The 23,787-nt window shown below is 38.4% G+C and overlaps 1 protein-coding gene across 1 annotated transcript; it reads right to left on the bottom strand.

The window, feature by feature from the left end:
* Positions 1-98: 98 nt before the first annotated feature.
* sort1b (sortilin 1b) lies at positions 99-22,061 on the bottom strand. Its single transcript, XM_053625170.1, has 20 exons — positions 21,331-22,061; positions 18,229-18,288; positions 17,414-17,487; positions 17,158-17,260; positions 16,728-16,889; positions 15,152-15,225; positions 12,000-12,049; positions 10,900-11,027; positions 10,633-10,777; positions 9,342-9,497; positions 8,575-8,681; positions 7,528-7,630; positions 6,115-6,286; positions 5,014-5,204; positions 4,462-4,651; positions 3,682-3,798; positions 3,392-3,500; positions 3,152-3,270; positions 2,924-3,056; positions 99-2,351 (listed from the first exon to the last, which is right to left on the bottom strand). The coding sequence occupies exons 1-20, from the start codon at positions 21,571-21,573 to the stop codon at positions 2,337-2,339; spliced, it is 2,451 nt and encodes an 816-aa protein (XP_053481145.1). The 5' UTR covers positions 21,574-22,061; the 3' UTR covers positions 99-2,336.
* Positions 22,062-23,787: the final 1,726 nt, after the last annotated feature.

Consider the following 23,787-nt stretch of genomic DNA (forward strand, 5'->3'; position numbering starts at 1 on the left):
AACCTCAGAAACGGTACATGAACTTGTATATAAAATGCAAATGTAAGAAATAGTTCTACATTATAAAATGAATGTCATGTCAGGAATAGAAAAAGAAAGGGGGTGGAGTCTATTTATTTCAGAATATACAGAGCAAAAATGGCCAATACAAAGGTATTGCAGTTTTATATTTACAAAGCCAGCTTCATGGTATTTACATTGATTATCAAAGGCAAGAAAAGTATTACAACCCAGAAAGCAAAACATTTTTACTTCAAGTAGGAAACCCATGTAATCTTTGTGCTGCTGCCGTCCTCTCAAGTTTTAACCCCGAACGCCACCCGAGTGCGATGTGACCTATTTGCTAAGATAGCATGCATAGAAGTACACGTTTAAAATGAAATCTAAAACACAACAGAGAAAAGGAAAATATATAGATTTCCAAAAATCACAAACTGTTAAGCCCCAGTTGTCTGTAACAGATCAAACTCAACCTCATGAGAATCCTACAGTTTTCACGCATGATCCTTACGGAAAGAAATCAAGCGACATATTAATCCGTTCCAACACCTCTGACTACTGAGTAAATGATTAAAGAGACAACAATCTGCCTCCTTACAGTTAATTATTTAACAAGATGGGCTTAACAGTTATTTGTCTGAAGGCAAACATACCTTCACGTTAGGCACTTGAATGAACATACACACCATTATTACTTCTCTTAATAAAATCTGTGTAACTGAGAATGAACTCGTATATGTGTGTGTGTGTGTGTGTATGTATGTATATATATATATATATATATATATATATATATATATATATATATATATATATATATAAGAAGATATCGTAGTTATCTTTCAGCTTTGTAAATACTAAAGAAAACAGCTAACTACAAAGCATTAATTTAAGGAATCACCAGGAGTCACCAAAAATAGGCAGGTGACAGAACGGTTTTGTTACACTGCAGCTAAAATCTACCAAACAATCACTGAATGAACTAGGTCTGTAAGTTCTGTAATGGCGTCACGTTCTACTGATTTGAATAGTCAGACTTAGAAAGAAAAAAATCACGAAAGCTTTAGCCTGGGTTGTTACAGAGAGGGAGAAATCTTTCATCGTCGTGAGTTAAACACAATGGGGCAGGTCTGCATTCGTTGATCTCACGTCTCACAGTCAGCTAATCATAATACAAGGTATTGCTAAATTTTTTTGGAATTACTGGTAATTTCACCTGAGTATACAAACTCAAAATGTGGAAAAGTCAGACATTATATTTGTGCTACCTTCTAGTGTAACGACGAGTTTCCTTCACGTTTACCCTGATAGAACATTTACACTTTTTATGACTCCCGTCTAGAAGCAGGGCTTTGGAAAGTCAGGTTTGTGCTTGCAACTGGACGTTTTTACAAAAGCAGCCATCGGCCTTGTGTTACCTTGTGTTTTCTATTTCACAGTGCAAAAACTGCTGAGCGTCACAAAATTATTGTCTTCTATAAAACTATCTCAGGACATATACAGTATACTTACACATACAACCACAACGTTTCTTTACACAAGTCCATGTTTAAATTCTTCCCTTCCACTGGGTAAAATAAGTTAACCTTCTAAATGACGGGTCTATAATCTATACAGCCACAAGGAGTATTATAATGACCGTCTACACAGTAGCATTATTCGAAGTAAACTAAATTAGTCCTTTCCCCATTTTTGAGAAATGGAGAAAAGTATGGCCTATGAGTATGCTGATACATGCAGATGCGCTGTATCTATGCATCGTATTGCTTTCTGATCAACGTGATTCAACTTGATAAACCTTCTATATTTGATAGGATCATATATTCAAATAACAGAGGTGGGGAAAAACATCTAATATCAAAAATATATCTAACATCACAGTCATATTTCATGCTTCTGTCCGATCTTGAGGCGATATGATTCACTGTTATCCCTGGGCTAACTTCATACACTACACTTGGCCACACTGATTCTGAACTGCATATATTACTAAAGAAGGTGAAGCATTCTGTATAAGAGTTAAGTGCCACGACAAATACCCCGCTGTTAATTCTGAGATAGTGTCCTCTTATGGAGCCTGCTCCCTAGGCAAGAGATTATCTAAGCTCAAGTCATTTAACCACTGGCTGCACAGCTAAATTCATGAGATGCTTTTGTAACAAAACTGCAATTCACTCCTACTAAAGAAGCAGGAACTAGAGCGAAGTTATTCGAGGCTTGAAGACACTCGAGGCTGGGTTGTGCTTTAGAGCAGGAATAGAAACAGCAGCAAAGATGCCTGAGGCATTAAAGGAGACAGAGAGCTCCCAGTTTCTGCTGGTGCTGACTCACTGTTGTTATTCCAGAAGGTCCTGCAGAAAGAAAAAACAAAAAACATTGACTTGATTTCAGAGTGGTGGATTCATCCGAGAATGCTTTGAATGCAAGTGGAAAATGCAAAAATCCTTCTACGCTTCCTGGAAACATTGCTTTGCCTAGGTCACATTGATACTATTAACCCAGAGGTGCCGACATCGTTAACAAGAAAATCCTACCAGGCATAGAGAAAAATATATATATTTTACCAAAAAACCCCTAGAGCATATAAGTGGAGAAGCCGGATAATATTTTTTCATATGCTGCCACACAACAGTAGCAGAAAACATTGTGGAAAATTACAGCTACTTAATAATAAGCATCGCCTCCATTTTTTTTTACAGGCCAAAGAGATCATGGTCCCACCCACTTGGTTTCTATTGGTTCACAAGATGGAGGCTTGTTAATTCACAGGTCACCTAGAAAATAACTGCTACTAGAAGCAAATGTACATCTTTCACATCCCACATACTTGACTGACATCATAGATGCTATAACTATAACTGTAGATATTGGCACCTGTGTTAACCCGTTAACATTGCTGCATTGTGGGTGACTGTTACCGTACCTCATCCGAGTCCTCGTGGAAGCTGACCTTTGGGTGTGGGGTTACCACGTTCGTATCCAAAGGCTCGTCTAATCCGTCTATGCCATTAGCCTCTGCGTTGTGCTGCAGGACTGAGTACCTGTGCACCAGGAATCTGCAAAGCACAGCAAAGAGATATTAAAATAACTCGCACGTAGAGAGCACGACAGTTTATTTAAGAGAACGATTCAAGGAAGAAAGCAAACAGACCTTCCACCACAGACGTACTTCTTCACAAAAAGAGCCCCAGCTACACAACCGATCAGCAGGACGGCGATGACTGCCACGATAATAACGGCAGAGTGCTTGGGTTTCTCTGCTTCCTGAGTCTAATAGAAACGTCGGATTAAAACACAGCAAATGCAGTTAGAGGACGATTTGACAAAACACACTCGTTTACTATCTGATTCACGTCACTTAGTTATATTCCTGATCTTTCTGTATTCTCACCTGCAGTTGTGGATCCAGTAGATCGCTGACACATTTTTTCCTCATATCGGTCACTTTTCGTTCAATGTTTTGGCCACCCTCACACTTATCTCCTGGAATCTTCCGATACCTGGTGACAGGAAGAGTTATTATAGCAATACAGTACGTCATGTGTTCATGTTTCCTCAATTCTATCTGTCGTCAATACAAAAAAAAAAAAAAAGATGTACCGAATGTTTTGCAGCTAACACATGTGAGAGCACAGAGGACGGCAGAATAGTGCAGTAAATGAGAGAAGGAAGGCGTATTACCCGTTGGTCTGTAGGTGTTCCTTCTTGCCATGGATGCAGAACTCTAGATCATGGCCTTTGAGCTCAAGCTGCTCCAAACACTCTGAGCTGTTCTCTTTACGGTAATATCCAAAGTCACTGAGAGATAGAGAGAAAAGCATTAATAAGCTTTGAACGCTAAAGCGATAAGATCTCACATTTCTTCCGTTTTTGTTTTGGACACAAATCCACTAGAGTAAATTAGAATGAGGTTCTGGCTCCTATGGAAGTATTCGCACTGTTCAGTCAAACATATTACACTAGAGGTGTGCATCGCTGGACCCAAAATAAAAAAAAAAAGTATAAAATCACAGAAGTGGGTGTTTTTTACTTTCATGTAGCAGCAGTGGGTGGTTTTACTTTCTTAGAGGCGAGTACCATCAGTTTTTACTTTCAAACACGTGGGAAAGGGTGGTCAGATATGAAGTTTGTGGGACAAAGAATTTCATTCATCTTCAATCTTAGGCTCAATGGGGTTTCAATTAGTCATTGGTTCATATTTTGGGAAATAGAACCAACTCAATGTACTAGAAAATATCATGGTCATGAAGTGATGACGTCCCATTCACCGCTACATTACACCATAATAATAATAAAAAATAATAATAAAAATAATAATAAGCCACAAGCCTTATACATCCAGATAAAATGTACAAATAGACTGAAAACTATGTTAACTGCTGTTCATATGATATTTCTGTAAATATAGACATTTAAAGACGAATCTTTAAGCAAATATGCAAATTTAGTGTGGACACCGACCAAAGGAAGTCATCTAGTGTGCAGGTACAGGGCGTGGGCTGCTTGGTGATGACATAATCACGTCCGTTCCAACACACAGAATCCTTCTTGAGCCTCAGAAAACGCTCCTTATAACCCAGCATGCAGCCATCAGTAGGATCGCTGATGTCATCTGAATGTGCCAGCCACTGCACATAGTCGTTATCATCACCTGACAATAAGAAATCAAGAATAATATGTACTGAGGTTCATTCAGGCAACTGTGAGAGTCAGAGAAATGTGACCTTTAACACTTGCATCAGTTCCGTTTTAGCGTGATGAAGGAAAGCCACTTTCATAGGATGTTACAGTAGACTGTTCACTCTTAGTACTGGCCCTGATTTCAGATTGTATTATATTTAGATACTTTATATGACTGATCACCCTCAATGCTGAAGAAGCACCATCCTGCAGACTTTACTTTGAACAGACCAGGCTGCTACTGAAGGCTTTGGTCAGCCCAATCAGGCATGTTTGATAACTAAAGTCTACAGTGCAAGAAAAATCTCTAAGAACAAATCTGAAATGACTTACAGTCACGAGTGAGCAGTTCTTTGAAGTCGATGGTGATGGAGACCCAGTACTGGCTTAGCAGGGAATCTCTGTAGCCCCAAATGCTAACATTCATGGAGTGAGCCCCCGGCTCCGAGGCGAGCCCAGTGAAGTATATTTTCTCCTCGGTGAAGTTGTACACATGCCAGCACTGGCCCTCATCTGTGGAAAATCTGATGAAAGAGAAAATGTTAAGTACATAGGTTTGCAGCTTTTTATGACTCATGGCCCACACAACCGAGTGCAAAATTTCCTCAGAACTGACTCGAACAATAAAAATGCTAAATAAATGTGTTACAACAAATAAAACAGAAAATCTTATAAAGATCGATATTATTTAAAAAAAGAAAAAAGGGCTAATATTTTTTCCAGTATATAAAGTCAATTACAGAATTGTTTGAACACAAAAGTCAACATGTTCTACTGTTCATGTAGAACATTTTAAGCTCATCAAAGTTCTCTCTTTAATAGACACCACATGTTTTAAATATAGTTCAAATCAGATACTGAGATGAATGTAGCAGAACACCGATTTTGTGTTGCTGTGACCACATTTTGCAACGGTTTATCTTTTCTATGTTTAAAGCTCTTCGTTTTTTTCCATGCTGGTGGGCGACAATGGGGTTTTATAGATGTGCAAATTCATGTTAATATGCCAGGAAACAGGATATGGTTGGGAGGGGGCGGGCGGGGTGATTCTTTCATTAGATTTTTTTCCACGGTGATGCTTTGTTTGTGTTGTTTCTAGTTGTTTCTAATCATACATTTGCCATATATGATTTTAAAGAAAAAAAAGAATAAAATCATCAAAACGTTTCAGTGAAACTTAAATGAAAATTAAAGTTTTGTTAGAGGAACAAATAATTGTTTGTGCGTAAAGTTTTAATCATTCTCTTGAAGCATGACAATAATTGATGGTAATGTTGATGGGCATCAAAACCTCAAAACCACTGCATTAATGGTAGCAAAGCCCAAAGATTAAGGGTGATAAGGGAGCACATGAATGTCATGTGCACATGAATCTCATCTCATGAACATACTTTTTTTATTTTCCCAAACTCAACATTTAGCCATGGTACTCACTTGATCTCAGAAATCGGCACGTTGGGATTGTGCTCCACGGCCACCAGCAAACCTCCTGAGTCCAGGATCGCATAGTGATGGGGGCCCTTGAGAGCGCGCAGCCATGTGTAGCCACCATCGTCAGACACGTATACATCGGGAGTCAGCACTGAGATGGCATCGCCGACGCTGCCTGAAAGTGAGAGCAGTACTGACAGTGTCAAATCCAGGGCGAATTAAAGACAGGCAAATACGGTTATCCCACTACAGGCACTATAGAGTTCTGCTGGTACCTGTATTAGTAATTTCGATACTTATCTCAGGCTATATTACGTGACTTTATAACTGTGTGTCCCAGAATTAAGTGTGTAGATGTGTATGTGTATTATGTGAACATACAAAATGCAATAACGATTGATTATGAGTGACAGACTTCCAAGCTAAAGCCTTAGTTTGCTCATTCCATTTCTTCAATTCCACTCAGAAGTTAGAGGGCCTAATTGTATCTGACATAAGTACATCTATTTCATAGATTGAGGTCAAACACTGTCCAAAGGGTTAGTATGTGTTGCTCTTATTCGATTAGCTTGAGGGCAAACAACTGTCAGCACAGGATCATCCCTTTTTCCACTGACAATGTGTCTGTGCTGGAGCCAGTGCAGGTTCAGGAATCCAGCAAATCTTTTTGCAAACCAGCTCAAGTTTCCACTTGTTTCAAGCCAAACCAGGGAGCATCGAGCACAAAGCAGGGTACACCCTGGACAGGGTGCCAATACATCGCAGGGCATCACACACATTCACACACTACAGACACTTTGAACATGCCAATCAGCCTACCAGGCATGTCTTTGGACTGGGGGAGTGCCCAGAGGAAACCCCTGCAGCACGGGGAGAATATGCAAACTCCGCACACACAGGGTAGCGGTGGGAATCAAACCCCCGACCCTGGATTTGTGAGGCGAACGTGCTAACCACGAGCTTACTAATGCATAGTTTAATAATCGTGAAAAAGTTTATCTTGCATTGAGAGATTTGATTGAGAGATCTCTACATACAGCCCATGACATCACCACAGACAAATATTTAGACGGTTTATTATATATGTGTAAAGCTTAAAGAAAGTTTTGTTTGTTGCTAGATTTAGCATTAGCAATGCATGTCCTATTTAATTCACTGCAAACGCCAGTAACAAAAAAGAACTTTGTTCCTGGAACCGAACCAATTTTACAAACCAAGAGCCTAGTCTTTTGCAATGAAAATGTGCAGCATGGTTTAGGGTTCAGCACCAGCACCTTGTTAGTGGAAAGGGAGCTAGAAGAGTCCGGCTGGACCTACTGACCATGTGTGCAGTAAACAAAATGTGAATTTACGCTTTATATGGGAGCTCTTCCAAAGCTGTGTGAGTGTATGCCTGCGTGTATGTGAGAACAGTACCATGAGCAATTATCAGTCCCACCGCATTAGGCTCAGTCAGAGGCAGCATTGGAACATTCAGCTTCATGGAGATGCTGTAAGAAGCATGAATATGAAGACTACACTGTAAGGGGAGAAATGAAAAGCAGATTAATGCACACAAATATACTAAACATTATAATGTTTCAGAAAATCCACTTTCTATTGCAAACAACTCAAGCAACATAGAAGCAGACAAATTATTTAAAGCTACAGTGCATACTGTAGCTTTAAGTGAGACTGTGCCAGGGGTGTCGGGCTGTAACTGGATAAAATTTTGTATGCATTTGTCATATGCCAGCTCAGATTTGTCTAATGTCATTGTGCCACATAAGAACGTCATCAAGCACAAAAGTGACTGGCGGGAGCCACAGCCAATCAGGAGAGAGAGAGAGAGAGAGAGAGAGAGTAAACAAAGCAAATGGAAGTGAGCGAGTAAGAAATATTTTAGCTTGTTGATTAGATAAGGCATTTCTTTATCCCTTAATTTGTTGGGAAACTAGTGAATGATAGATGATAGTCATGTAATTTATCCCTATTGTGGAATTTATATTGTTGTCAAGTGGTTTCGCTAGCTAGTGACTAATGTGTTGGTGGATTTCTGTATTTTTGTATTTCAAAAGTTATCAGTCGTGGTAACAAATGGTGAGTCACAAATACTTGGGCTGCATCCCAAACTCCATACTACTGTACTAAATATGATATTACTACATCACCGGTGTCATTACTATTTCAGTATACTACTTAGTGTGCATTGTAGTGCACAGTTTGGAACACAGCCATGAAGTTTATCCGAATATGTAGACTCGCAGCTGTGAGATTAATACACACAGTGAAGGAAGAGTGCAGCACAACCCATGTTATGAAGGGGTCTTCCATAGTTAGCCTGGAATGGCATTTTTCTACCAGAGAGGGCAGAATTCCAAAATTGTACATCCTGTAGCTTTAAATAATTTCCTGCATGTTTCTATGATACAGTAAAGTGCTGTTCGCCGATTAATCGGGATTCTATCTTTCATAGGCCCACACCTTATTTGTATCTTTAGCTGTGGAATCACACTGGCTGTTCTCTGGTTTCTTCAAGGGCACCCACTCGCCTCCCTGATCGAACGTCACCACGGTCTGCACAGAGTCGTCTACAGGAGCAGGAGGGGGAAAAATCAATCAGTAATCTAGTCAGGTGGTTTCTAAAACTGTACTAGTTTGACTAATCATGCTATAAAACACATATATTCGAACATATATTAGCCTACCATTTAATATACGTATAACACTCAACGTGCATCCCAAATCACACACTTATGCACTATTCTGTGCCATTTTGTAGTATACACAGCGTGAGTAGTGCGTTCACACTGAAAATTCCAACAAAAAGAAGAGCGTTTCAAGTACCCAGACGATGCACTTATTTAACCAAAAAAAAAAAAAACCAAAGTGTGGAATGTTGGACGCTTCATGCACTCGACGGTCGTAACTTTGCTTATGTAGCAGAAGAGGTTAGGGGCTAGTGCTGATGCTGGCTCAAATTTACTCGGAATAAAAAAAGGTCATGTTGGGCATAAAAGGTAATACTGACAAACAGTAAAATGAAGAAATTCGTTTACGTTGACTCGTTTTAGTATACTGCTAAAGCTAGTAGCGTCGCATTACGTGCGTTTGACATTATTTGCCATTGACTAGAAAATGGCTTATACTTCCAGTTAGTAAAATAACGTTAGTAAAATGTATACACTAGATGGTAGAGTACATAGTGCATAATGTATAGTACATCATTTGGGACACAACTATAATCATACCTTCAGCTAGTACACTGGTCATGTACACTCCTCGAAGTGATGTGACATTTGTGAAGTCGTTGTCGCCTCCTGTAGCCGTGTAGAGGTGGCGCTCTAGAGATTTGGAGTACACCATGCCCCTGTCGTCTGACACATAGATGGTACCAAAGCCACTGTCTGAGGACAGCAGGACAATATGTGAGCTTTAATAATGCTACATCATATACTTAATAGAATTATTCCATGATATTGTTTCCTATATTAAAGTCTTTACAGCTTTAATTAAAACAGCATATATACACACCTACTGTACCATACTGTACAATCTCTCAATTCCTATCAATAGGCCACTGCTTATCACTTCAATGCATCGTCACAACACAAAAGTAACTGTATATATATCAGTGTATAGCTCTGTAGATAGCTCTCTAACGTAATGTGTGCTACTATAACATCGATACTATTTCTCACTAACTAATTAATGCTAATTAATAGGGATGCACCAAAATTTTGGCCGCCAAACATTTTCGGCTGAAAACAGCATTTTCAGTTTTTGGCCGAAAGACAAATAAGGCCAAAAATATAAGCCGCCATGCTCTGCCCCGCCCCTCAGTGCTCAGATTTCATTTTCGATCTAGCCGACAGTTATCCAAGTTGCCGAGTTCATTACTTGACTGCTGTTTTGCATATCATAACAGTTAACGTTACATTATTTGGATAATTGGATAAAATAAAAATCTGTTAAATTTGATTGTTACAGAACTGAATGAAGACTAATATATTTAATATTGTTTTGTTTTGCTGTGTTAATAATAATAAAATAATAAAAATGTGATCATTTTATTGGTTTGTAGCTTTTCAATTCAGATTCATTAAAATAATGAAATTAATTAAAAAGTGTAATATTAACGCAATAATACAAAAAAACTATTTTAAAATGGGGTTTTCTGTTTTGGTTTTCGGCCAAGTGCGTCCTGAATTTTCAGTTTCGGCCCAGAATTTTCCTTTCGGTGCATCGCTACTAATTAAGTGTGCCTGAGGTATTTTAAACGCTGACACTGAGACTTTCACTGGCACAATTTACTTGCTCTGTAATTGGACGAAGTAGTGCTCTGTGATTGGACAAAGCCACTTACCCTCATTAATTATTTACATGCTCATCATGGGGAAAAATATCTTACTGATATACTATCAGAGTACTTATTTATTATGCTACTTTGCAACAACAGACTGAGCATTTGCATGTATTATGTATTATGGAGATGGACATGTCCCTGTTCATAGGTAATTTGTCAAGGAAAAAAAATCTCACCCCCGGGTTCATCTACATGCATAAAGACCATTTCATCATTGGCTGCCAGTATAGAGTAGAACTGCTCATGGCCTACAGGAGGAAGCTGAGCTATGTTCCACTCCTCACCCTGGTCTGTGGACACATGGATCATCCGCATCATTCCCTAAGTGAGACATGTTTTTTAGTCAAGACACCACATAAAACTCTCATGGAAATAAATTGTGCATATGCAGGTTACTGCGAACATTACTGAGATACTTCATACTATGACGGTGTAATGCTTACTGTTCCAGTCATGACTGAGGCGAAGAGGAAACGGCCACCAATCCCAAAGGAGTAGATCTTTTCAGCGATTGTCTTAAATGTCTCGCCATGGTCTACTGATTTCATCAGGACGAGCTGCCCCCTGTCATCTGTAAAACAGAAACACGGTGAGTCTAAACTGTTTCTTCTGGTACGGTCCTAATGCTGCAGTGTGTAGGTCTCTGGGGATGAATTACAGTGACTTCATTATACTAAGGAACTAAAGACACATTTCATCATAGGGAGTGTGGAGTTTCGAGACAGATCAGTAGCTAGTAGTAAGTAAATACGTAATTACATGCTTTGCTATACACATTTTTTTCATAATTTCCATAATAGAAAAAGTAAGAGAGATAAAAGAAAGAACCATACAAATCCAAAGTGGATTACACTGAACAAGTTAAGCACAGTTTACTTTTTTTTTTTTTTTTTTTTTTTTTTAAATGGAGAGAAAAAAAATGGAGAAGAGATCCTAATGTGCTTTCTAATTCCTTAGCAAAGTGTATTAAGGTTAATTGCAATGGGGCCAAATAACAGGAATACACCATTTAGCCCTATTCATTTGGGGTATTAAAGTTGGGGTAATTCTATCTTTAAGAGATACTACTGTGATTTTATTTCCATCTGGATCAGCAGTATGGGGGCGATACGCTCAAATCCCAGTGGTGATATGATAATTTTAATCCTATCTAGACAGAAATCTCTGTGATTTTACAAGATGCCATCTCTTACATTTCTTGAACACCATATTTAGAATTTACGCTTATTTTAAGATACGTCCAGCAATCACTAAAAACATCAGACATGAAAAAATTGTGATTAAAATGGCTATTAGAATAGTAATAGTTATAGATAAAATCTCACTATATATGTGCATACTGCACAGTTTTATGGCTCTGTAAATATATTCATGTGATCACATTATAATGTTTGGTGCTAACACCTGGGTAATCAAATGAAGCTTTCAGAAACTCCTTTATAGAGCATTAATTTATCGAAGAGCTTTCCAGTAAGGAAACAATTTCACGCATTCCCATCTCGCCACACCATGGTTCAACGCTGCTACAATAAATGTTACTCACAGCAGGATCCATTCAGGTTGGTGGAAAAGAAGAGTGTGTTGTCTTCTCCCCTGCAAAGACACACACACACACACACACACACACACACACACACACAAAATCCCTAATGTTAAAGATGTGCAGTCTGCTTCACCTTCCCACAGGAGGGGTACAGCTTCATTTTAATATAAACAAATGTCCTGAATTTGGTTGCTGGAATAAAGACTGTGCTTTGAAAGAAGTAGTAAGTAAATTCTCTGCTCGTCTCTTGGAAGGAGAAATCACGGGCCACAAGCTTAAATAATGGACTTGGATGTTGGTTAGTAGTTATTCTAAGTTACTAAATAATTAATTGTAAGTAGGTTGATTTAGCATAGCTAACTACTAACTGCAGCTTAAGCACCACCGCACGGTTGCAGGCCGCTTAAGTAACACAAACCTCTGGACATACCTAGGCTTCATTTATCAATCTTTACATAAAGTTGTGTGCAAATGTTTTCGTACAGCAAACCAAACGAAGATTTCCAGCCATGTTCACAGACGTTTCTGCAATGCTGAACTTCTTCATACTCATGTGTGTATGTATAAATGGAAAATCGCCCGTAATTACCAAGTGCAATCACAGCACAGCTAGAGTGACTCCTAAACGTGGAATGTGCTACATTTTCCAGTAATGTAGCTTAGCCAGTTCTTTTGGATTGATTTCTTTCAAGTGATTAAAATGAACTTTTCAAACAAATCTACTTAAAAACAACTTTTAAAGAGATTTGTGCATGCAATTGAAATAAACAAGCTACTTAAACTTGTTAATACGACCCGTATAAAAATTTGTAGTAACTCATGCCGATTACACAATTTGAGGTTTACATTAGCGAGTTTCTGTGTATGCAAATGTGCACAAACTTGAGAGCTCTCATAGGACATAAACGTTTTTCCGAACGAACTGGATTTTCTTTAACCTATACAACATTTCTTTGTTGTATTGTACAACCCCAATTCCAAAAAAGTTGGGACACAGTGTAAAATGTAAATAAATGAAAACAAAAACAGAATGCAACGATTTGAAAATCTTATAAACCAATAAGTTATTTACAATAGAACATAGAAAACATATCAAATGTTTAAACTGAGTAAATTGAGTACCATTTTGAAAATAAGGTAATTTTGAATTTGATGGACACAACAGGTTTCAAAAAAGTTGGGACAGGGCAACAAAAGGCTGGAAAAGTAATTGTTACTAAAAAGAAATAGCTGAAGGTTAATTGGCAACAGGTCAGTAACATGATTGGGTATAAAAAGAGTATCTTAGAGAGGCAGAGACTTTCAGAAGTAAAGATGGGCAGAGGTTCACCAATCGGCGAAAAACTGCGTCTACAATTTGTGGAACAATTTGTGAATAATGTTCCTCAATGTAAAATTGTGAAGACTATGAATATCTCATCATCTACATACATAATATTATCAAAAGATTCAGAGAACCTGGAGAAATCTCTGTGTGGAAGGGAAAGGGTGAAAATTAATACTGCATGCCTGTGATCTTAGGGCCCTCAGGCGGCACTGCATTAAAAACAGGCATGATTCTGTAATGGAAATCACTGCATGAGCTCAGAAACACCTCCAGAACTCATTGTCTGTGAACACAGTGCCATCCACAAATGCTGGTTAAAGCTCTAACATGCAAAGAAGAAGCCACAAGTGAACTTGATCCAGAAACGCCGCCGTCTTCTCTGGGCCAAAGCTCATTTAAAATGGACTGAGGCAAAATGGAAAACTGTTCTGTGGTCAGACGAATCAAAATGTGAAACTCTTCTTGGAAACCATGGACTCTAAACTAAACTAAACCACGGTCCTCTAAACTAAAGAAGACTAAATAAGAGAGGGACCATCCAGCTTTTTTATCAGCGCTCAGTTCAAAAGCCTCCATCTCTGATGGTATGGGGGTGCATTAGTGCCTATGGAATGGGCAGCTTGCACATCTGTTAAGGCATCATCAATGCTGAAGGGTATATACAGGTTTTAGAGCAACATATGCTTCCATCCACGTTCCATCCCATCTTTACTTCTGAAAGACTCTGCCTCTCTAAGTTACTCTTTTTATACCCAATCATGTTACTGACCTGTTGCCAATTAACTTAATTAGTTGCAAAATGTTCCTCCAGTTGTTTCTTTTTAGTAACACTTACTTTTCCAGCATTTAGTTGCCCCTGTCCCAACTATTTTGAGACGAAATTAAAAATTACCTTATTTTTTTCTTAAAATGGTACATTTACTCAGTTTAAACATTTGTTTCCTATGTTCTATTGTGAATAACATATGGGTTTATGAGATTTGCAAATCATTGCATTCTGTTTTTATTTACATTTACTTACATTTTGCACCGCGTCCCAACTGTTTTGGAATTGGGGTTGTCGATGCTCTTGCAAAGGATTTACAATTAAATGAGGCCAGTTGTCTCTAATGGAGACCCTCACACACAGCTCTGCAGATCTAAAAGGAACCTGACGACTCATTCTGACGTCTCACTGCTGAAATGCAGGAAGGTTACATGAGCCTTCTCGCACACCTGGGTGTCAAATACTCTTTTCAAAAGTTGCCTTAGCGCTGAAGCTTTGATTCTTGTATTGGCAGAGCTGCCAACCTGATCCTGACCTATTTTACAAGCTGTTCTAGGCAAGGACACGTCTATCAGCGGAGTGGAGTTTGCATTGGCGACAGGGCAGCAGAATATTTTCACCATAGAGGTAAACACACAGAGAAAATCAAATGTAAACAGCCCTACTACTGGCCCTTTGTTTGATATATAAAGTTAAACAAAGAGAGCTTGTCCCTGACTTACTCGTTTTAGTCAAACATTTATTTTACAATACATTCTTTTAGAGTATTGATGTTCATCCTGCCTTAGATCATGTTCCTGTTAGTGTAAGGTCACAACACATGAGAATATTCCTTTTAAGAGAGGAAAAGCCTGTACAATTCCTCTGAATGTTTATGAAGCTATTTCTTTAAAGATAAAGTTTCAACTGACTTAACAAGGTTGTGTCAAGTAGGAAACAAGATGACTTAGCAGAGAGTTTATCACCCCTGCGCAACAAGAGCTATATTGGAGTGTTTATTTTTGTAACTGAAGTCAGGACCATCCAGGCTCAAGTTTGCAATGGCTCAAAGGCTCTTACCATTTCACCACGCACACAGCCTCGTAGATTTTCTTCCATGTCGCAGCAAAATTCCCTGAAATCCAGAGCTCATTCTAAAACAGCAACAAAAAAAAAAACCCCAGTTGAAAACACTTTTGTAAGATTGCAAGCTAATACATGAACAAGAAACATTCCCAAAGAGTACAATCTTGTATTAACTGTATTAGTTCACTGGAAGCTTAATAAGTAAGGAATAAAACATGGCGAGCCAAGCTATTATAGGAGAACAATCCACAGCACAATGATGTGATGCTGCCCAACACGAAGCGGACTTATTGTTGCCAGCCCAATCTGGATTATTTTCCAGTAACAGCAAATGTTTTTTTTCCTCCTATACCACAGCAGTTTTCCAAAGATTGCTGTTTTTAATTTGTTAATGAACAACACTTAATGCTTTTTAACAGTTTACAGTTGCATGTAATGTTGTGGAACAACCACGAGATGTTAATTCGTTCTCTCTCTATTTCTTGAGATTAAAAAGACAAAAAAATATAATGCGGCTTGCCATGTTAGAGAGAACCAGGAAGCACAAACTCCTCAGTCCCCAAGACTTTATCATGGCAGAAAACTTACTGGCTGTTACAACATGCTGAAATCCGAGACGCCAAAGTTATATAAACGTCTCCTAACAGAAAGCTTAGATCTTGTTAAATAACAAATCATCTTTTTTTTTATCTGTTTATTATTAGATTTAGATTATGTGGTGCATCTATCATACAAGTCCCTGTGAGTTGTTACCATAGAAACCAGAACGATGTATTAGAACGATGTATTAGAACGAGCAGATTAAGGTCGTTTGAATTACAGCCAGCAACTACTGTCAGAAAAAAAATGAATCAACCCTTCTGACCAATCAGGTTCAAAAACTCGAGAGCGTTGTGGTATAACACTAAACATAATATATGTAGTAATGACTGGTAATAACAGGTAGTGATGACTGGGGTCTAAGCACACTTTTGCAAACAGGACTAATTAGTGAATAATGACTAAAAACCTAAAAATATATATAAATAAAAAAGCTACTGTTATGCTGCTCAGTCTATATAGTGTGCGCATCAAGAGGGATGAATACATGAAAAAAATTCTTAAAATTTTTTTTTGAGGAGTGGGGAGGTAAACAATATATCTGAAATGTTTAAATATTACAACTCAATATGCAGGTTTCGTCATGACTGCTGGATTTGATTTGCCCAAAGGAATTGGAAAAAAACAATGGAATTGGAAACACCCCTAAGGACACACCCCAAAACTGGTACAGAGCATGCCCTATCTCTGTATCAAATATGTTATAACAGCATTCAAAGAATTGTTTGGGCTGCTCTGGAGAGGGAGGGAGGGGAACAAGTAGAACAAGAAGAACAAAAAGTACAGCAACAATCCCAAAAGTCCTTCAGAACCATCTGTGCTTGATAAGAAAGAGAAGAACTTATATGTGATGATAAAACCAAGAGGCTGTCATAGATGAAGTGTGAATAAAACCAATATGAGTGAACACGGACGATTTAGCAGGCTGCAAAATGTGTGCATCATGATTCTTTTTCTCTCTCTCTCTCACCTTGAGACTGATGGCCACAAGGATATTGGAATTTTCGGGGTTATACATAATCTGCATGCGAGGGTTGAAAGGCAGGTCCAACGAACTAAAGCTTTTCCCAAAGTCACTGGACAGGAAGATCCTGGATCCACTGCTTCCAGACACATCTCCTGTAAGGATCACCTAGAAATAAAGGCAGAATTTAAATGACAAAAAAAAAAAACTGTCCTTAATTGAAGCAGTAACTTCAAAATCCTCCCTGGTGTCTTTGTGCTAAAGTTTAAGCATAGTAGTATTCGTATTTAACAAGCAAACCGGTTAAGCCTGCCTGCGTATATAGTGCTTAATTTCAAAAGAAATGAATGTTTGATGAATGGTTGGTACTAATGAATTTTTAATTGTTTAAGATCAGTTACCAAATCCTGGACATTACTAGAACACCCCCCCTCACCTTCCCAGAATTCTCAGGGCCAATGGCAATCCCAAACTCAGTGCTGATAAACGTGTTGTTAATAAGGTATGTGACGTCCTCAAACGTCTTTCCATAGTCCTCACTGATCCAGACAAAGAAAAAGAGATACCGACATGCAGATGTTTAAAAAAAAAACTCATTTAACAATAATAGAAAGCATGTGAAACAAAATCACATGCAGAGATGCAGTTCAATAAGAAGCATGAAAATCTGGCCATATTAAGATGTAGTTCACCTCCTGTAAAGTCTGGACTGGCCAAATCGTAGCAAGAAAATGGGCATCTGAAATGTAGTCAAGGCCAGCACAACCTGGCAAGGAGAAAAAGAGAGAACTTATATTGCACTGCCAAGGAGCAAGCGTCCTCAAATCTCCATACCACAGACACAATAATAAAAAAAAGTCAATGGAGTGTAATGAAGATAGAATTTGATGACTGTAGCTACACATGGAAATTACATAATTCCAGGACACTAAAACTACATAAAAGTTAACAGCTTTCTATATATTTCAATGTAATGAGGGCATGCAGTAATGGACAGTTCTTTAGAAAACTCCATTTTCATCCTCCCTCATGGGAAAAAAAAGCACAACAAAGTAACACAACCTTGTTCATTCGGCAATCTATAAAGGAGGACAAACAGTTAATTCACTGCTATATGAATATTTTGTGCTGCAAGAGCTTCTCAAACAGGAAGCAGTTTGTGTGCAGCTTAACCACACCGCTAAACCGATGACCAGCCTGTGAAAGCTTTCATTTTACAAGAAGACAGTTCTTGGACTTCTTCCTAAACATGCTGACAGTTCTGTTTTCTAAAATAATGATTCGGGCAATTTACAAGAAACACCACAATGTACTTCTTGAGTTATAAGTGTGTCTATTCTGGTTCAGTTATGCATCATCAAACTAATGAGCACTAGGACAATTATCAGCTGATTATTGTTGTAAGAATAACTTCACAGAACATCTCTCATCTCCTTAAAATTAACTTAAACCCCAGTATATATTAAACATGTATTAATTAGGAATAACTTGAAGATTATTTACTCACCCCTGTTCCATCTCCTATCCAGGCCAAAGCCACTGATCCACTGAGATCATTAAATGTGCTCTGCAAGTGAGAAATAAATTATTAACAATACTAAACAATGATTGAACCAACAGCAAAACAGAAAAAAAAAATTCATCTTTGTAGCACAAAGACAATTGCTGGTGGAGCAAGCATCACATTGTACACTTGCTACCAGTTAACACTATCATAGTTTCACTACGCTTTTACAGAAACTGGGCCGTGATTGGTCAAGTTTACATATAATGTTGTTAATGATATTAGCATTCACAACTATTTTACATTTAAAGATTTTAGCAGGCACTCTTTAATCTGAATGACTTACAAAGTGCTTCATAGTCTCCATCTTAAACATCCTCATGCTAGTGCAAATAGGTCAGGGTCTATGAATACTATCAAGCTTAAACCCTGCACTCCCAGAAATAACGATATCAAACTGTACTTTTCCTTGTCGCTTGGGTGCCCCCCTCAAGGGTACAACTTTTTTACCTTTAGTGTATATATTATATATCTCCATACATAGGGGAAATTAAACTTTTTATCAAAATGTCTTCCAAATTTTTTTCATACTTAGTATTTTCTTAGTATATATCTTATATATATATATATATATATATATATATATATATATATATATATATATATATATATATATATAATCTTTCCTTGCCAGAAGAACGATGTATTGAAATCATTCTCATGGCTGGATCAGAAAGCTGTCGCTAGGTTGTGATGGACGTTAGCAGAAAACAGGGCAAGCACATCACACACGACACTGTTGCCAAAATTATTAACAAATTTAAAAATACTGGAAGTGTTGACGACTAACCGAGAAGTGGACTTCCACAAACACAAACTGAGGAAGTAACGACCGACGTGGTGCTGGAATACATAGTCCCTTATGTACACCCTGTATATATTCATACCCAGCTTACTTATGTAACATTAAAGATTTAGTCTAAATCTAAATTCTAAATTCATGAGCAATTCCGAAGTCCACCTTTCTCCGATTCTCGTAGCTCTCTCGAGAAAAATGCTTGCTACACACAAACAGTTTCGATGCGTTGGTAGTTGATGGCCAACCAACCGCCTGCAGCCAGAGTCTAGGGAAAGCCATGCAACACACTCGAATTCTTACATCACTGAAATAAACACTTGCGACCCATTTGAACACCTGTCTCATCTACATCTGTTGTAGAAAAGCACCACGTGCTGTCATGAATAATTAAGAGACAGCGTCTTCTCAGAGGCTAAAAACACGTAGTCTCATCAATAATTATGAGTCACCGACACGTCATCGATGTACTATAGTACAGTACCATGTCCCTGCCTGTGACGTGTGACATGATGAGATTTTAAACCCGGAAGACTAAAATAGCAGAAAAAGCTCAAAACTTAAGCAGTTTTCTCTTACAATTAAAATGATTGGATGCTAACATTGTCTTTTATGATGTGCGACTCGAACACCTCTGTTAAAATCTCAGAAAATGTAGTTTAGTGTTTCTTGGCTCATTGAAAGTACACCACACACACCATTCCAGGAAAGAGAATCATACTAAAAGTACAGAAGATGCATCCTTGGTGGTACCACCCAAATCAGGGGATTTTAAATTACATTATTTAGTTGTTAGATATGATAATGGATTATCACATTACCTTCATGCTTAAGCCTTTCTTAACAACTTAAAAGGGTCTTAATATTTACACTCCTTATGAGTTAAAGCATTACGTTATGTTAAGTCTACAACAGATGTCTAGATGGATGTTGAGTCTACAACCATGTAGCTAAGACTAAAATACTCTCTTTTTTCCTCAATCCAGAGGGCATTTATGTCCCTGAACACAGCAGTTAAATCCTCTAATCTCATCTACCCAGCTGTCTCAATCTGGCCAGAGAAAATGACCCAAAGTGCCACTGGAAGTCAGACGCTTTCAGATATCTGAGCTGCTCTGAAGCCACCTCTGAACTGAAAGAGAAACAATTTGTGAACTTGTAAGCAAACAGGGTGTTGAGAATATTTTCATTAACATGGCCGAAATCTTTATGTGTGACGGATGGCCTCTGAGACAGAGGAGCAGGTTTGAAGAGCTGCCGTGCCGGTTGGCCCAGACTCTGATGGGTGGAACGCAGAACGTCTGCTTCAGGTGTAACTTGTACTTCCCTATTTAGATACGAACTAAATAAACTCATTGTACTGACATGCCTAGTGCTTTCTGTTCTTTCTTAAAGCTTCTTTTTTGTCATCCTTAAGTGAAATGGTAGTTAAAAACAACCACAGACAGAAATCTTAAAGATGGTGGCCATTGATATTGTGGTCTCAACTGAAAGCCTCAAATCGTTTGAATGGTGATCTCACATTTCACCGTCTTAAAGCTTTTAGGAGATGTAAATTGTTCTATCCTCTTGAAGTTAGTTAATATTAACTGACAGGCAGCTAAATCTCCTCCAAAATCCAATTCACCCGAAGTGTAGTCCAAGGTTATAGGTTTATTTACCATAGGAGGGTGAAGCTAAAAGAAAATGCGTAACAAGCTATTACTCATGTTAAGTAAATAAGCAACATGTTAATACAGCAACCATACTTTATTAGCTGTCGCCGTTTGACAGAAATAATAGTACATCTAAAAAAATATCACATTTAAAGCACACAACAATGTGAAAGTTATTCTGTTATTATTGTAAAGAGCAAATGAATATGCTCGGAGGAGGAGGAGGAAAGAGCAGAAGGGTCAGTGGAAGATTTAGCCGTTACAGTGGTGCTTTTTAAAAACTTCTAGAATGTTTCGAATAGGGCGCGTGCACATATATATATATATAAGGAATCATAAGGAAATATCTCGTTTTTAAGAGATTATAAAGTACCATATAACGTAGAACATTTCAGTGTCACGTAACAAAAAAATGCAAATGTGATAAAAGTCAAAACAAAACAAAAAAAAACAGAGGAATTGTATTAGTACATCAATGTATTATTACTGCACAGTAATTGAAAGTCAAAGCGCCTGACTAGAGAGTTCGGCAAAAAGCAAAGGTTAAATGACAGGCGAGTCGGAGAGTAACTGGAAGAGCCGGTTTAAACTTACAATGTGAGTGTTGTTGGATAATTTGTCGTTGTATCCCTGTAGACCCTTACAGGTGTCTCCTCCGTCATCTGCGCTTCTCTTTTTTATGATATGCTGATGTGAAGACACCGCGGACCTGATCTTACCCGCTGCGTTCATGTGAAGCGAGTGCGCGGTACGCGACACCCTCGTTCCGCCGAAATCCAAACTAAACACCGCGGGAAAGAAAAATAATGCTAAAATAAAGTGCCACTGCCGTGCCATTTTTTATATCTAGTGCTTTTTTCCCCGCACGAGTCTTGGTTATTTGCTAAATTGCCAAAACGCGACTGTAACCCAGCGCCGCCGCCGACATCAATAAAAACACAGTGGCTGTGACACAGAGCTATCTCTCCTCATCGCAGTCTCAGCGCGCTTCCAGCATAAAATGAGTTGGAGGGTTTTGTTGGGTTTTTTTGCGCAAACAAAAGTCGCTTTCTAAACTACAACTAAAACTATTCCAAATCTGTAAAAGAATTATGATGTCAAAAATATACTCGTAAAAAAAAACCTACTGCACTCGGACCCCCCACTAGGTAACGAAAAGGTACGGCGATGAAAGTATCTATGCACCTTGCAAAGACCTCGCGCTGATTGGCTGATGTGGCGAACGACTCGGTTATGATTGGAGCGTACGTTTGTGCTCAAGGTTTGTATGAGCTCTGTCGGGTTTGGTTGAGATGTCGGTCCTGAGCGCCGCATTCATTTGAATAACCGCACAGACAAGAATCCTGGTGCTCCGACAACATCCGGGCATCTGACAACAGCAACAACAACGTAACAATTAACCAGGATGGATCTATCTACCGACCTAAAATATATTTAAATAAAAAAATAAAGTGTTGCTATAACTTGTACTTTTTGTAGTAGATGCCCAAAGACTGTTCATTTGAACTGGCACTGTACCGTTTGTAAAACCTGACAAAATGGTCAATGGTCTGTACTTATATGGCGCTTTTTTTCCACACATGCACTTCGGCGTGTGGAAATATGGGTCGGAAATCGAACCGTTAACCCTACAACTAGGGGACAACCCGCTCTACCACCTGAGCCACAGCCGCCTCAAAACCTGTTTTAATCATTACTGTTGAACATTTGAATTGATCATGGAACCATTGGTCTACTAACGTAGACATGTAGTATACACTTGCATGTGTGATCTTATAATAATAATAATAAGAAGAAGACTGTCTAATTTGATATCTATACAAGTAAATTATTAGGTAAAGAGATGACACGTTGGTTCGGTCCTGTCTTCAGTGAAAAACAAAAAGCAACACACTATGAAGAAGTTTTTTTATTTGCTGTTTGTATAATCTTGTGAACCTCATGTGCCACAGTTATTGAATATCCCCTAAAATTCAACAAAATGTAACTAAAGCATGTACCCACTTTCCTATTTTTATGTTCACATCAGTATTTGGACTGACTTAAGCAGTCATCCATGACTTGACAGGTGTATAAATATTAGGTGCAAATAATCAATAATTTGTATAAATCGTCCCAATTTATTACACTTAAAGCTTACAATTCAGCAAATAGACCTACTATTATTCATTCACTACAGTAACCAATAGTTATCAGAGTGGGGAATGTGTGTATATTTTCTGTGTCCATTATCAAAATAGCAGCACCAAAAAACGATGTCTATCCTCAAGCTATTATTACACATGTGCATTTATTCTAATTATCATATTGCCCAAGGTGCACGATGGCTTAGTGATTAGCATGTTCGCCTCACTAACCCAGGGTTGAGGTTGATTCCCACTACTGTCCTATGTCCTCCCGGTGGGAGGCTTCCTCTCCCAGTCTAAAGAAATGCATGGCAGGCTGATTGGCATGTCCAAAGTGTGTGAATGTGTATGTGATTGTGCCCTGTGATGGATTGGCACCCTGTCTAGGGTGTACCCCGCCCTGTGCCTGATGCTCCCTGGGATAGGCTCAAGGTTTCCCATGACCCAGAAAGATAAGCAGTATAGAAAATGGATGCATGGATCATGTTGCCCCCTTCAAAATGTATGTGTGTATTTGTTTGTTTCTTCTTGGCCCTGAGTTATGCAACCCCCAGAGTCTAGCCAGAGTTCACAACTGGTTGCCCACATCTCCCTATAATCTTCTTTTCATTTAGGATTGTGTCTTGTGAAAAGTTTTCAAACACAGCATTCCTCAAAATACTCCATATAATGAAGAACAGACGTGTGAATAATATACTTTGACATAGTAGGCTACACTCTCACATGTTCTGTTTATTTCATGCAAATAATTGTATGAGGTACAGTGAGTACTGGAAGTAAAAAGAAGTAAATGTGCCAAACAGAAAAACTGCTAATCTAATCAAAAAATGTAAAAAAGAAAATAAACATTTTGTTCAGCTCAATGTACCACTATCAAACTGCTCTTATCTCTGTAATGTCTTCTTGTATAAGAAGTTTGTATGTG

The sequence above is a fragment of the Ictalurus furcatus genome, chromosome 5 (assembly GCF_023375685.1).
Source record: "Ictalurus furcatus strain D&B chromosome 5, Billie_1.0, whole genome shotgun sequence".
NCBI classification, from domain to species: domain Eukaryota; kingdom Metazoa; phylum Chordata; class Actinopteri; order Siluriformes; family Ictaluridae; genus Ictalurus; species Ictalurus furcatus.

Bases quoted from the DNA above. Each gene is read 5' to 3' on its own strand.
- sort1b (XM_053625170.1), bottom strand. From the start codon at position 21,573: ATGGCACGGCAGTGGCACTTTATTTTAGCATTATTTTTCTTTCCCGCG. The intron at 5,205-6,114 runs GTGAGTACCATG...CTCTTTCATCAG, and splicing joins GTGCCGATTTCTGAGATCAA to ATTTTCCACAGATGAGGGCC. The intron at 3,501-3,681 runs GTAATACGCCTT...TCCTGTCACCAG, and splicing joins GAACACCTACAGACCAACGG to GTATCGGAAGATTCCAGGAG.